The 14,362-nt window shown below is 38.2% G+C and overlaps 1 protein-coding gene across 1 annotated transcript in view; it reads right to left on the reverse strand.

Moving 5' to 3' along the window:
- Nucleotides 1-14,362, reverse strand: part of LOC135215281 (ATP-dependent RNA helicase DDX18-like) — a 97,992-nt gene that overhangs the window by 73,182 nt on the left and 10,448 nt on the right. The window contains exon 2 of the mRNA XM_064249826.1: nt 9,769-10,026. Coding sequence (XP_064105896.1) covers nt 9,769-10,026 — 258 coding nt within the window. The remainder of the gene's footprint in view (nt 1-9,768; nt 10,027-14,362) is intronic.

The raw sequence follows: 14,362 nt of genomic DNA on the forward strand, positions 1-14,362 counted from the left end.
AAGACAGCAGGTTTGTCTTGTCATCAGGGACCTCCCCCTCCTCCACTTGCAAGAGGAAGGGGCGGTTGCATCTATAATCTAAAGACAGATAGAATGGTTGCTCAATCGCAAAACTTACCTGTATTAGTGCCAGTTCCAACATATTATGGCTGAAACCACTCTCTGACCAAATGAAGAGAAGAAAGATGAAGGGATGGAGAAGAAGAGAGGCCAGTCACTCATACATTCATTCTAACATCTGCAACAGCACACCTAAGGCAAAATGCAACCATATCCTGATAAATGAGCCATATAAGAGACAACTTGTTAAGCAGCCAGCACAGGTCCCAAGGAAAAAGTGTTCAAGGACTTGTGGGCAATGTCCTGAAGGTAGGAGGTGAGGGTGGCCTGTCCAGACCATACCCTGGCCTTCAGAATGCAAGGGCTGGACCAATGCCCATAACTTCCTGAGCTCTCAGATGGGGAGTACCTGTGTTGTCTATGCCAGAAGCAAAGTATGCTCTTCTAAATGTCTCACAATGCCAGAAAGAAATTGTGTTCTTGGACACTTCTTTTTTGTACGAGCCAGTACTATCAAAGTTGTCAACACTCAGGCCAGGAGATGCCAAGTCCTCTTAAGATAGTGCCACAGCACTCTAACAGGACAAAGCAGCATCTCATCTGTATCGTTATCTATGAAGTCCTCTAAGGATGGGATCATAAAGGACTCAAACTTGGCATCAGGGACTACTGGTTTTGAGTCTCCTACGGAGTCCGGGACGAAATAGTGTGTAACAGATTCCCATCCCCTCGAGTGTTTCACATCAAGAGTTCATGGAATTTGCCTACTCTCTTCATTGATGCCAGGCCAAACAGGAGTACGATCCACAGTTGAGGACGTGGTCCCTTCTCCGAGATCATTGAGCTGATAAATCAGCGCAATGATCTCTGAAAATATCCTCTGTATCTTGGGGGTGTCCACATCCTGGGAGAGAGGACCCTTGAGTCCTACCAGAGTGTGGTCCTCCTCATCTACTCTCCCTACAGGAGGGAGAACCTCACCAGACACCTGTGATCCTTCCTGCACTACACTGGTGTATGACCTGGCTGGTGGCCAAAGAACTGAAGTTCCCCTGGTACGACTTACGCTTCCAAGTAAAACCCCAGGAGGTTGAAAGGGCAGGTGAGAAGGATCAGATCAGGCACTCTCACCTGTCATGCCAGCAGAACCTACAGGAAAGGTTAGCCGTATGTGGTCACCAACCCGTGGTGGTGACGGCAATACAAGTCTAAGAGAACTCTTTTGGCTTGGGGTAGCATTTTCTTGAGGAGAGCAGAGGTTCATGCGAGCCAGGCTGAGTACTTGACTCACCCAATCCTACAGCATGAACACCATCGGGGGCTGGGTGGAATCGAGAGCAGCCAACTGGCAAGAACTTGCACCTTCCTTGCTACGTGTCCCAAGACTTCTTTGAGGCTGAAGTATCTGGCAAAGGAGTCTGAGCAGGGGACCTTCTCTTTGCTTCTCAAAGTGTTCAGTTAAGAGACTGTGGCACTGGTCTGGTCACCTGGCCTGTGCACTGGTGGAGGTAATGGCAGGTATAGCCGAGGCACCTGTGTCTCTCGACTCTTTGTCCCGCCATGTGCCCTCACTGGTACATAAAGAGGGCTCTTCATAATCAGTTCAGTGTATTTGAGACTATCTTTATAAAGTACACTACAGGCAATCCCCTATTTACGATGGGAGTTCTGTTCTTGAGACGCCGAAAATTGGCGTAAGCTGGAAAATTATAAAAAATCGTCAAAAATCCTAAGAAAACCTTACTTTGAATGCTTTGGGTGTCTACTGAAAGCTATGTTAACTGCATTTTTATTGTTTTTCATAAAAAAAACTTCAAATATTATTCAATTCATATACTCTTGTAAGGTTTGATATTTAAAGACCAATTTTATTAAAGACCAATTTTATGGCCTGAAATTCTGGGACTGAACATTACATGTGGTATAGGCTAGTTTTGGAAATGTGCACGAGTTTGGCACTAGGCTCAGCCTAGGCTTTGGATTTCCTGACAACAGGCAATAATTACAAATGTTGTTTTACTTATTTGAGAATCTTTTATTATTGTTATGTTGTTTTTATAAAGTGCAAACTTTAGGGACTAGGCTACGCCCATCATATTCTCTGGATTTCCTGACAAGAATCAACAAAGTAGCATTTCTTTCTACAGAAGTTGGCAAACTATTTTTGTATAATAATCATGATAATACATATGAATGTTGTTTTACTTATCTGAGAATCTTTGATTATTGTTACGTATGTTGTTTTTAATTAATGGCTGTTGTAGGCTTTTAATAAGTGCAACCTTTATTTCCCGAACATAAACTAAGTAGCCGCCATTTGTATTTTGTCAGTTAACTGTTCATTTACTATTCCCAAAGAATCGTGTATTTCTTTTTATTCTATTGGTAAAATGATGTTGTATATTGGAAAACTTAAGTCATGCAATACATTTAATGGAAAAAACAAAAATTTGTGAATTAAACGTCATAAACTATAAAATCAATCAAAGACTGCTCTCATCAAAGCCAGCAAACATTTTTATAGAATTCTTCTTCAGTTATAATGTCATTGTATGTTTCAATATGGCTGTCAGTATCTCCATTAAGTAAAGATAGATTAAAGAATAGAAATGAATGGTTATTAAACTGTTCAGTAGTTTCAGTGGTTGAAGAGAGATAATAAAAATGTATGATACTATACTGTGCACTAGTTAAAAGTGGTTGCTTGGCAATCTATCGGCACTCAGTAGTGTTGACAAAATGATTGTAAACAAAGCAGGTCAGGAGCTTTAGTTTTATTTCATATAGTTAATTAATAATTATTTGAAATGAGTACATACTGATTATTTAAACACTTTATAGGCACATTCTAAGCTTTTAGCTTTTTAGTTTTAGATCTCAGAATCTTAAACTAGGCTACAGTAGCAATTGCTGACATAGCCTAAGCTTATTGCCAAAAAATGGGGTTGAAGATTACATGCAGTCAAATATTCCTCAAGCATATACAGTATTTTGCCTTTTTGGAGTCTTATTTCTTCCACTGGATTGTCGTCATAACCCTAGAACATGCGCCATAAACCTGGAAATAATTTCTGATGAATATAATTGAAAAGCGTAGCAAACCCGGAAAGTTGTAAGCCGAACTGTTGTGACCCGCGGACTGCCTGTATAGTTATTGGTAATAGTCTTGCAGCATTCCCTGGGCCACAGGTGCACAGCTTTTTCTTCTCTTATCATCATTGCCCTTTGCAACTACAGAAGAACCCTGGTCCTTGAACCATACTAACACTCAACATACAATCACATTTTGATGCAATATTTCTAGTAATTTTGCATCAGAGCAGAAAAACGGCATACGTATGTATCAAGTTCGTCTAAATTGGCAACACTACGCTCTTACGAACGATTCCTATGCCTGTCACTGTTTACATTGTTGCCTCCTACGACCATCTAAATTGGCAACACTGCGCTCTTACGAGCAATTCCTACGCCCGTCAGTTTACACAGTTGCCTCCTACAACCGTCCTGATCCTTCTGGCCATCGTATTCTCTACGACCATGATATTCCTATGACCGTCATTTCCTCATGGGCTTCATAGTACTCATGTCTATTATAGCTCTCATGGTCGTCATGCTTCCAAAGCCCTTCGTAGCTCTCATGGGCGTCATGGTTCTACGTCCGTCATAGCTCTACGGCCGACATGGTTATCACAACCTAGGCTATCACTGGACTGTTGACAACCTAAACGGCAACCGTCTAAAGTTGACCGAGCTAAACTACTACTTGAGCTTTCTTATTCAAAATTTAACTGGAGCACACAACGCCATTGCCGCTTATCCTACGAGAAAATTCATATTTCTCCATAAGTGTGTGCTCATGAAATGAAAGCGTAATATAATGACACCACCGAAAACGAGAGGTTGGCAGCAGTGGGCTGTGACATCATGACTACCGCCATTTTGATAGCGGTTTTGGCTATGACGTCATCGCGCTTGATGGAAGCATGAGGCTGTTGATGGTACTCTTGCAGCCAAGATCAAGAGACCCAACCCGCTGTGGCATTTCCACTTTTTACAAGGATTTGACAGTCCTGGCTCGAAGATGAAGAAGAAATTATTCTTCTCCTTTTGGCACGAGGATCAGTCACGAAGTCCCTGATTCTAACATTCTCCAACTGTTCACAGCCACACTAGACTAAGCTTCCATCAGTCACTTGTTCAATAATTACAACTACTTCTTGTGCTTTCTACAATAGGGATGCAACAGTCCTGGCTCGAAGATGGAGAAGAAACTTCTCCTCTTGGCTCGTGGATCAGCCACGAAGTCCCTATTCTTCCAGGATTGGATGGAGAACGCACTGGTGTCAAAGTCAGTCACCTAAGCTTGTTGACGCCTAAGCGGAAGGAGACAGAGGAAAGACTTGCGTCTTTTCCACTATGTGACTGTTATATCTCCTAACACTTGTAATTTCTCTCAAAAACAATGTGCGTTCAAAAATTGCCAAATCCGAAAGCGTAGTTGTAAAGTACTCTTGTACCTCGAAGAAGCGAAAATGGAGGTATGTCTCTGTGTAGGCCACAGCTGTGAAGTGACGCCATGGCGGGTGCCATGTTTATGACGTCACTGAGCATCTCGAATGCGAAGACAGCAATCGACAAGAAGTGCAAGGCTGTTGTTGTTATTCTTGTAGGCATAGCAATCTGACTCAAAAGGCTGCCGTGTTGCACTATCTGCTTCTCTACAGATGTTGACGCATTCGACCGCCATTCACTGCATATCAGGATAGAAGGGACATCCATCGCGTGGAACCCTGGATGGCAGCGCAATGTCATATAGCAAACCAACTGTCCTTGGGTTGGCACTCCTGATAGGCCTAACGCCGATCGCACACCTCCATCATCTCAGCCCACGTATCTGGAACGAAAACAAGACGGCGATGCACACCTCTCCCAGCAGGGAAATGAGCACAATTAGTCATAATTACTTCCCAAAGCACATCCTGATATATCCAAGCTTTGGATTTACAGGCAAGCCATATGAATATGTGAAAATCCAAAGTACAGGCAGTGAATTAACTGTACCTTAAGAGTGTCTGCATCTGCAACTTACTACACGATGAGTACCCCGACGTCAAAAGTGTCGAAGAAAATATCTGGGCGTTTATCTGCTTCTTGTGATATCCAGGAAGTCTCCGAGCACGAGAAGGCTTCATGTTCACAATAGTGCCCGGAATTCCAAACAGAATCAAAACAACAGGGGGCAAACTAAACCGGCTTTAAAAGGACGGAAGCAAAGCACGTTCCTCTCTTCAAGGCGGTAAGAAAATAACTAACGGGGTCACGAGTTAAAGAGGGGTACGTGGGTAGCTCTACATGTCTCATGACCAAGCACAGATGCCAATAGTTCCTTGTGTACACAATTATTTTAAACTTTACCGGTTTCCAGCTGGCGCTAAGTATTTATCCTAATGTTAAGACCGAAGGTTTGTTTCGTATATGAACAAACCTATATTCATTAACAATAACCCTTATTTGTTGTCTCTGCATTTTCATTAAACATTATCTTAGTTTTACTTATATTCATTTTTAGTCCTACATTTATGCTTTCTCTATTTAAATCTTTCATCATCTTTTGTAATTCCCTCCCTGATTCACAGAGTAGAACTATGTCATCTGCAAATCTGAAGTCTTTAAGGTACTCCCCATTAATTATAATTCCTACATTTTTCCAATCTAAATTCTTAAAAACTTCTAAGCACGCTGTGGATAATTTAGGAGAGATGGGGTCTCACTGTCTAACTCCTTTCTTAAGGAGATTATTGAAAAGTATATAAAAGAGACATTTTTGTGACTGATTTAGCATCTTATTTTTATTATTTTATTAATTAACTGTAACAATTAGGCTTGTTTTTCAATGCTTGATACAGTATATGTGGAATTTAAAATAAAAAAAAAAGGCTTTCTAATACAATATGTTATTTAACTCCAAACTTATTTAATTGTAATTTAAGTGTAATGTTTTCTTTATAAAAAAGCAAGCAAGCAACGTTAGGGTAATAACAGGTGGTCAAGAATGGATTAATCCATTTTCAGATATTTCATATGGAAAAAAATTTATCCAGATCTTGATGCTTCTTCTCGAACAGATTAGCATTGAGGTTTAGGGTTCTACTGTACTATATAAGATTTCTTTAAATTTACTTTGGTTCAATTTTCAACTTTCATAAATAATCTTTTGGGTTGGTAGTATGAATAGGTAATGTGACTTACTAGTCTCATCAAAACACATTTATATCGCATGTGTTAGCTACCTATGATTAAATCTTTGTCACCCTCACTTCAAGTGAGAAACAGCAATCTTGTGATCATACAGGCACCAGAACTGTTTGGTTATTCAAAACACAGAAAAAGACATGGTTATTCTCCAACCCATTATTTCAAAGGCTCCAGAGAAAAAAATTAATTGACACTCCTTCTAATTTCATAAGTAATCTAACTAGATGAACAAATACTGTATATTTCCGCGTATAAGATGACCTTTAAATCCTAAAATTCACCCCTAAACATTGGGGGTCGTCTTATAGTGCAATACTAAAGACCAAACCTTGAATTCCAAGATGTGTACCGTAGGCTAGCCTTGGCCTTGGTGCTATAGCCTAACCACCAACATACATGAAAATTCCCTTTATGAAATTATAACAAAGGTAAAAAAACCATTTTTACCTTATATATTATTGGCATATCTTCATAACAAATAGCCTATTTGAGGCAAAATTCAAAATCAATGAAACAGACTTTTATCTAGCCCTATGTGATCCCAGCTGAGAAAATGTAAACATCTGTTACAGTTGGCTCACAGCAACCTTCATCTTTCAGTAACCTTTTAGACATTTCATTGGTAGTGTAATTAAAGTAGTAATAACATTTAGGATAACATAATATTAATTTTTCATTAAAAGTTTCTCATACACATCACAAGATTGGTCACGTGCCACCATCACAAGGATTCCAGTCTGGTTCTGGCGAGTCGACGACGACTTCGGCTTCGTTGTTGATATAATACAAATCATAATTTTTAAAGTAATTTCAGAACACTTTCTATTTTTATGTTCCCCCATCTTTATATAACAAAACACAGCGAACATCAAGTGAGGCAGCACGCAAAGCTGTTTCTGTTTGTAACTTTTTTGAACAATTCAGTCATATGAACGATAATTGTGTACAATAATATTATTGTTCATTATTGTATTATTATCAGCAGTTGTTTGAGATGGCAACAAAACGTAAACAAAACAATGGTTTCGCTTTATTGCGACCTGTATGAAAAACATATAGACTCGGCTTTGTTAAATCCAACTTTGATCATATATGAAAGGAATGTCCATGAGTAAAAATAAAATAAATCTTTGTTGATCCCTCATGCAATGGAGATCTCAAGAAAGAATACTAGTAAATTAAAGTTGCAGGTTATAGCCGGGCCGAATAAAACGAATAACGGCCAGACGGCAGTGATGTTTGTAACTGGAGAAATCACACCTACTTAGCGCTTATACAATAAAGTAATATGTGCACGTTTTCAATCAAACTTTGTTAACCCTTAAACGCCGAAGCGGTAAAAATAAAAAACTCAAAATGCCGGAGCCGATTTTGAGTGAGCACGGAAGCGGAAAAAATAATTTTTTCAAAAAATCACAGCGCGCTTAGTTTTCAAGATTAAGAGTTCATTTTTGGCTCCTTTTTTTGTCATTGCCTGAAGTTTAGTATGCAATCATCAGAAATGAAAAATAATATCATTATCATATGTAAATAATGCGATATATGGTAGCGAAAAAAAGAAAATTCATACATAATTGTATTAAAATCACGATGTGCAAAAAACGGTAAAAGCTATCGAGTTTCTTTTTTTTGTTCGTTGTATTGTACACTAATTTGCAATCATTTTGAAATATAATACATTGTAAAACAATAAAAGCAACACCGGAAAAATATTATCACAAAATGATGTACGAATTCGTAACGCGCGGACGTAAAAAAATGTTTTTTTCAAAAATTCATCGTAAATCTAAATATATTGTTCTAGAGACTTCCAATTTGTTTCAAAATGAATACAAATGATTGAATATTACGATACTGTAAGAGTTTTACCTTACAATTACAGTTTTCGACCATTTCCGACGAGTTAAAAATTACCAAATGTCAAAATTTTTTTATAAATTTTTTTTATATGCAATTATTTCGGAAATTAGAGAAGCTACAACCTTCAAATATATTTTTTTTATTCTACATGAAATTGTGCACATTTTCATATATAAAACTCTATGAAATGCCTAATATGAAACGGAGCAAATTATCTGAGAATGCGAAGTACGCAATTCGCGATTTATGGCGGAGAATCCGCGCGCGGAGGGAAAGAAAGTTTATTTCATAAATTCACCATAAATCGAAATATTGTGCTAGAGACTTCCAATTTGTTGCAAAATTAAGGTAAATAATTGAATATTACTACAATATAAGCGTTTTAGCTTACAATTGTGTTTTTAGACCATTTCGGTAGAGTCAAACTTGACCGAAGGTTGAAATTTTGGCACTTATCGTTATTTATATGGAAATATTTCATAATTGATAAAAGTTACAAACATGAGTATTTTTTGTTGTATTCTAAATGAAATTGCGCACATTTTCATATATAATACTTCATGTAACGGATAATTTAAAACGGTGCAAAAATTATGTCAAAGTGACGAAATAATTTTTGAGATGTGTCACTGATACTTTTTAGTGCGATAAGAAAGAAATTCGCGCTTGCGCAACGATTGTAAACAAAACAACGCCTTGATCCGTGGACTCCCAGCATCCCCCAGGGCACGTGATTCAAAAGTTTTCGGCTGGTAGGCCTATAAGTATTTTTCCGCGAATTTTTAAAAAAACTTTTTTGAGTCGACGTATGGTACGTCCATTCGGCAATCGGGGGAGATTTTGACTCGACGTTTAATACGTCCATTCGGCGTTTAAGGGTTAATTACGATAAAAGGTATCTCTGAATTATATCTTTTAACAAATGATGGCAATGAAGATATCGATAATACTCAAATTAGCCGAGATTTTGAGAATGTAAACAATATAAAATGCAAATAATGTACATGACCATGTTTATATTCTGTAATACAGTAAAGATATAATAGCAATACTGTTATTGGATACAATAAGCAAAACAACCTTTATCTAAGTCATCATTATTATTAGCATAGTTGTACTGTTTAATATTTCCAAGTAATCACTTTTCTCCAAAGAAATTTCGGTTTTGTAATTTAGAAGTTGCCCTATACTACAGATATGAGAAAAATTCATGAAAATTTGCCAAGATTTTTGGCCTAGTCTTATATAAGGAAATATACGGTAAATAAAATACAGTTCTTAGGAATGAAACTTGCTTATCAATACAGCTTGAGTACTCAAGTTGTTTATTGCATTCCAAGTTATGATATTCTTCCAAATACAACTGAAGAAAAAGTTTTCATTACATTAACACGTAAATCTTAAATCTCTCTCACCTTCATGCAAGAAACAAACAATCTTATCCTCAAAAAAAAAAAAATAATGCAAATTAAACTTACCATTTCTGGGTTTGAACTACAAAGTTGACATGAGCTCAACAACTGGCAACGCAACTCACCTCCAAGCAAGAGTTATACAATCTTATCAAGAAAAAATACTGCAAATTTAACTTACCATTTCTAGGTTTGAACTGCAAAGTTGACATGAGCTCAACAACTGGCAATGCAAAAGCTAAAGTTTTTCCTGCACCAGTTTTAGCTGTTCCACGTAAATCTTTGCCTTCCAAGAGAGGGGGAATGGCTTTTGCCTGGATTTCTGTCATATTCTTAAAGCCCATTCTCTCTATGGCATTCAAGGTTACATCTGACACTCTGCCACGCAAACTTTCAAAAGATCGACTTGTTGCAGAATCAAACCCAAGGGTACTGGAGCCTAGAAAATAAAAATGATTCAATTACAACCAAACTTCAAGGATAAATCTTAATACTATGCTTATAAAATTTTACTCCTCTTAATGAAAATTATCACATTTATAAGATATTTCACTAAGCTCCACTGAACCTCCAGTGAGTCAGGTTGTATATCTGCATTTCATAAAATTACGTATAGAATATTGGATTATAAATACTGAATATTGCCTATGTTAATGAATTTAAATGAAACTCTTCAGTGACGTTACTTGCAACATTAATTCCAAGTGTACTATAATTTTTTACGTGGCCTGTTTGTCCTCAAGGGAGTTACTCTCATGTTCCCCCAGTCCTCCACAAGAAAGACTAACCATCCTTTACACACTGATGAGACAACAGCGCATTATACATTGACCATTTTCCTCACTGCTTTTTAGGTCTCATACACACGGATACCTCCTTGACAGGTTGGGAGGCCATTGGGGTGGGGGGGGAATCATCAGGTAGCAGGAAGGTAGTCACCTGTTCTGAGGAAGTGTCTTATCAATTTCCTGAAGCTGAAGGTTGTCTTTCTGCCCCTCAAACAACTGACACCTAGAGGGACCCACATTTTGTTGGCCTTACACAATATCACTGAAATGTCTTGCATTAAGAAGCTGGGCACACATTCAACCCCTCTCAATGCAGTAATGTTACCTATCCTGTGGATGACACAAACAATGAAGTGGTACTTGTCCATAATTCACCTTACACGGTCTACCAATGGAATAACAGACTTTCTGTCAAGGAATACAACCTAGACTGAGTGGGTGTTCCCTTCACTTAACTACCAACATGCTTCCACATCCAGAAGTGGACCTGTTTGCCTTATGCGAGAACCATCAACTTCCAATGTTTGTCTCTGAACCTGGACAGTCTGGCAACGGCAAGAGATGCATTTCTACAAGATTAGAACAAATGGAGGACACTGTACCTTATTCCTCCAATGCCCCAGATTTATCACATTTTGAACAAACTACTAACTTTCAACAGAACTGTTTACCTAGTATTCCCAAATTGACCAAAGTCATTGGTTGCAATTACTTCAACAACAGGCAAAAAATTCAGTTCCATTATGGTCCGCTGTTCTATCCCAGACAGTAGGAGGGAAATTTGTTTACGCATCCTCCTCCTGAGCTGACATTTTCATGCGTGGATTTTCTAAATCTTGTTTACCATGAAGATTATTCACCCAACATTGCTAGGTACCTAGTGCAGAAACTACGGACATCGTCTCTGACGGTATCATTCTGTATGGAAAGTTTGGTTAGATAATATCCATACTGAGAACCCAGTTGGGATTTCTGTTGAAACACTTCTAAATTTTATATATCTTTTCAAAGACCAGAACCCTTGCTTTATGGTTTTGGAATTGACTACTTTGCATTACAAAGACCTGCTCCAGCAAGGCTTTCCATCACTTGGTCCCTGAATAATGTGAGACTCCTGTCAATCCCTCAATTCAGTTGGCCCAATATAACTTCAACTCCTATGTTGCAAAAGGCAATCTCCTTGACTGCTTTGGCATCAGGAGCTCTGATTAGCGAACTGGGCGCTCTCAGACAGGAACAACGATACATCACTCATGCAGCTAGCCGTCATTTATTATTGTCTCTTGGCCCATCATTCCTAGCCAAGAATGAGAACCCTTTGATGAGAAAATCTACTCTGATAAGAAACCCAGTTCTTCAGATAAAATGTTATGCTCAGTTCAGGCACTCAAGGTTTACCTACAAGTCACAGCAAACATCTCAGATGGTCCGATTTCCCTGCACCCTACCACAAACAAACAACTCTCTCTACATGGGTTGAGAATTATTTTAGCATCCCTTACTTAAAAAAGGCAGACCCTCACTCCCTTCCTAAGTCGCATGCCATCTGGATGGTAAATAAATAATTGGCTTTCTTCCAAAATTTTTTTCAAAGAAGTCTCTGAGTGTACAAGGTGGGCATCAGATTAACTTTATTAATTAAAAAATAAAAAAGTTTAACCAGACCAATGAGCTGACTACCACCTCTCACAGGGCTGGCCCGAAGGATTGGAATAAAATGCCAGGACTAGGCCAGAGCCCAAGCACTGGCACCAAATACAGTATTACCTCCAACTTATGCGACATTAGGTTCCAGAACCCCTCGCACAAGGTGAAGTTTCATGTTAGTTTGGTACGGTCACTAAAAATGCTAATACGTTTAAACCCTATATATGACACTAATCATGCTCCCAAGGTATTAAACTATCTTTTAATGTAATTAATATTACTGTAATTTCATTTAAAAGTTAATTTAACATTACCCTTAAAAAAGAAACAAATGGTTGACGTAAAAATAGTTACAGTAACTACTACATACATCCATATACAGTTTCAAACATATACTATTATCATCCTTAATTCTTGGGATGCCATTTTCTTTTCCCTTCACAAAGTAAAAAATGTTTTCTCTGCGTCACTTCGTATACTTCATATGTCACAGTTATAATGAAGGTACATAATTCAATAAAATAAAGAAAATATGTATGTAAGTAATCTTCACAGAGGGTAAAGGTAAAATTCAATAGTACTAAATTTAAAATCAAGTAGTGTGAGGGCTAACCAACTCTTAGCTATGTCTTTGATAGGCTTTACTAGTACATTAACAAATTCATTTTATCAACCCAACCTGACTGAACAATCTCATCTCTTGATTAAGTGAGGCGGCCCTTGACAAACACTTTGCTAATTACATACAGGCAATCCCTGGTATCAGCGGTCTTGGTTAATGGCAATCCGGTTTTATGGTGCTTGTCTAGCGCCATACAATCTGTAATTTATGGTGCACTAAGGGCCGAGTTTCGGTTATCGGATACAGTTATGGCGCCATAACATCCCTAACAGAGGTACCATTAACCGAAACATGGTGCCATAAGCTGCAGAGTTTTGGTTAATGGCGGGTTTCGCTTAGCAGCACCCCACCGATAACCGGGCACTGCCTGGACTGCCTTTGTATCATATTTAAAATCACAAATACATGCAGTCCCCGGGTTACGACGGGTTCGGCTTACGATGTTCCGAGGTTAAGGCACTTTTCAATTATATTCATCAAAAATTATTTCCAGGGTTACGATGCCTACAACGCTGATCTGGCAGAAGAAATATGACAAAAGATGCAAAATAATTAAAATTTGAAGGTTTTTGGGATGAACAATGCAATAAGAATGCAGTTTACATAGTTTTGAATGCACCCAAAGCATTAAAAGTAAGGCTTTCTTAGGATTTTTCACGATGTTACAGCTTACGACACATCTCAAGAACGGAACCCCCGTTGTAACCAGGAGACTCCCTGTATACACATAATTTACATACCGATTTTACACTTAACAGCATGAAAACTTATACTAATACAAAATAGTATACTACTAGTACTTCAGAAGTTAGTTTCTGAAGGGATATCATTTTTGAAAAGTGCAGCAACTTTGAATTGGTATCACATCTTGTAAAAGTACGCTAACTGTAGGTGCTGTTCTATCATATTTTTTCTATACCGCCTGTCTCCTGAGGGGAGGTAGGGTGGGTATAAATTGTATATATCTGCCAGGTAAGTATGTATAAAACTTTATTGTATCATAACAATACCATTTTTATACATTCAACTTACCTGTCAGATATATACTTAGCTGATTCACACCATTGGAGGTGGGACAGAGACAGCTAAATATAGAATCAAACAGGAATCACAACTATTGTTGTAGGTAATAAATAAATAAAACCTTGGTTCCTACCTGTTTAGACTGAAGACTTCATGAATACAATCCAGGAGTCTAGTCAGTCTCAAGAGCCTCAGCGAGATATTGATCTATGGCTAAGAGCTCTTGTGGTTCTGCCAAAGGGGTCTTACCCGCTTACTTGGCAGATCCTGGAAGGACTATGTCAATGGGTGCTTATCCACTTACTTGACAAGACCTATACAAGGAGCACAACATCGATCCCGATCACCTCAACCTATCCATGTTAGTTCTAAGATTGCAAGAAGTTATCCCCTAACTCCTTGCAAACAACCACAAACTCGAATCACAAACATTCGTACACTTAGAGTACAAAAAATGAAAATAAATTAAAAAAAAAAATTTTGTACAATCTAGCCAGTAAGACGTCTCTTGATTCCCCACTGATCCAAGCCAGGACGCCCGTGCACCACCAAGCATACTAATCAGCAGAAAAAACAACAACTCGTCTCACCAGGTAGATCTATGTACTATCAAAAATTAGAACAAATACAAATTTTTCTAAGGATCGTTATGTGTTCCCAGCCCCAGCACTGTATCGGCGGATACAAAAGGACCC

Source organism: Macrobrachium nipponense, chromosome 5, assembly GCF_015104395.2.
Source record: "Macrobrachium nipponense isolate FS-2020 chromosome 5, ASM1510439v2, whole genome shotgun sequence".
Classification (NCBI taxonomy): domain Eukaryota; kingdom Metazoa; phylum Arthropoda; class Malacostraca; order Decapoda; family Palaemonidae; genus Macrobrachium; species Macrobrachium nipponense.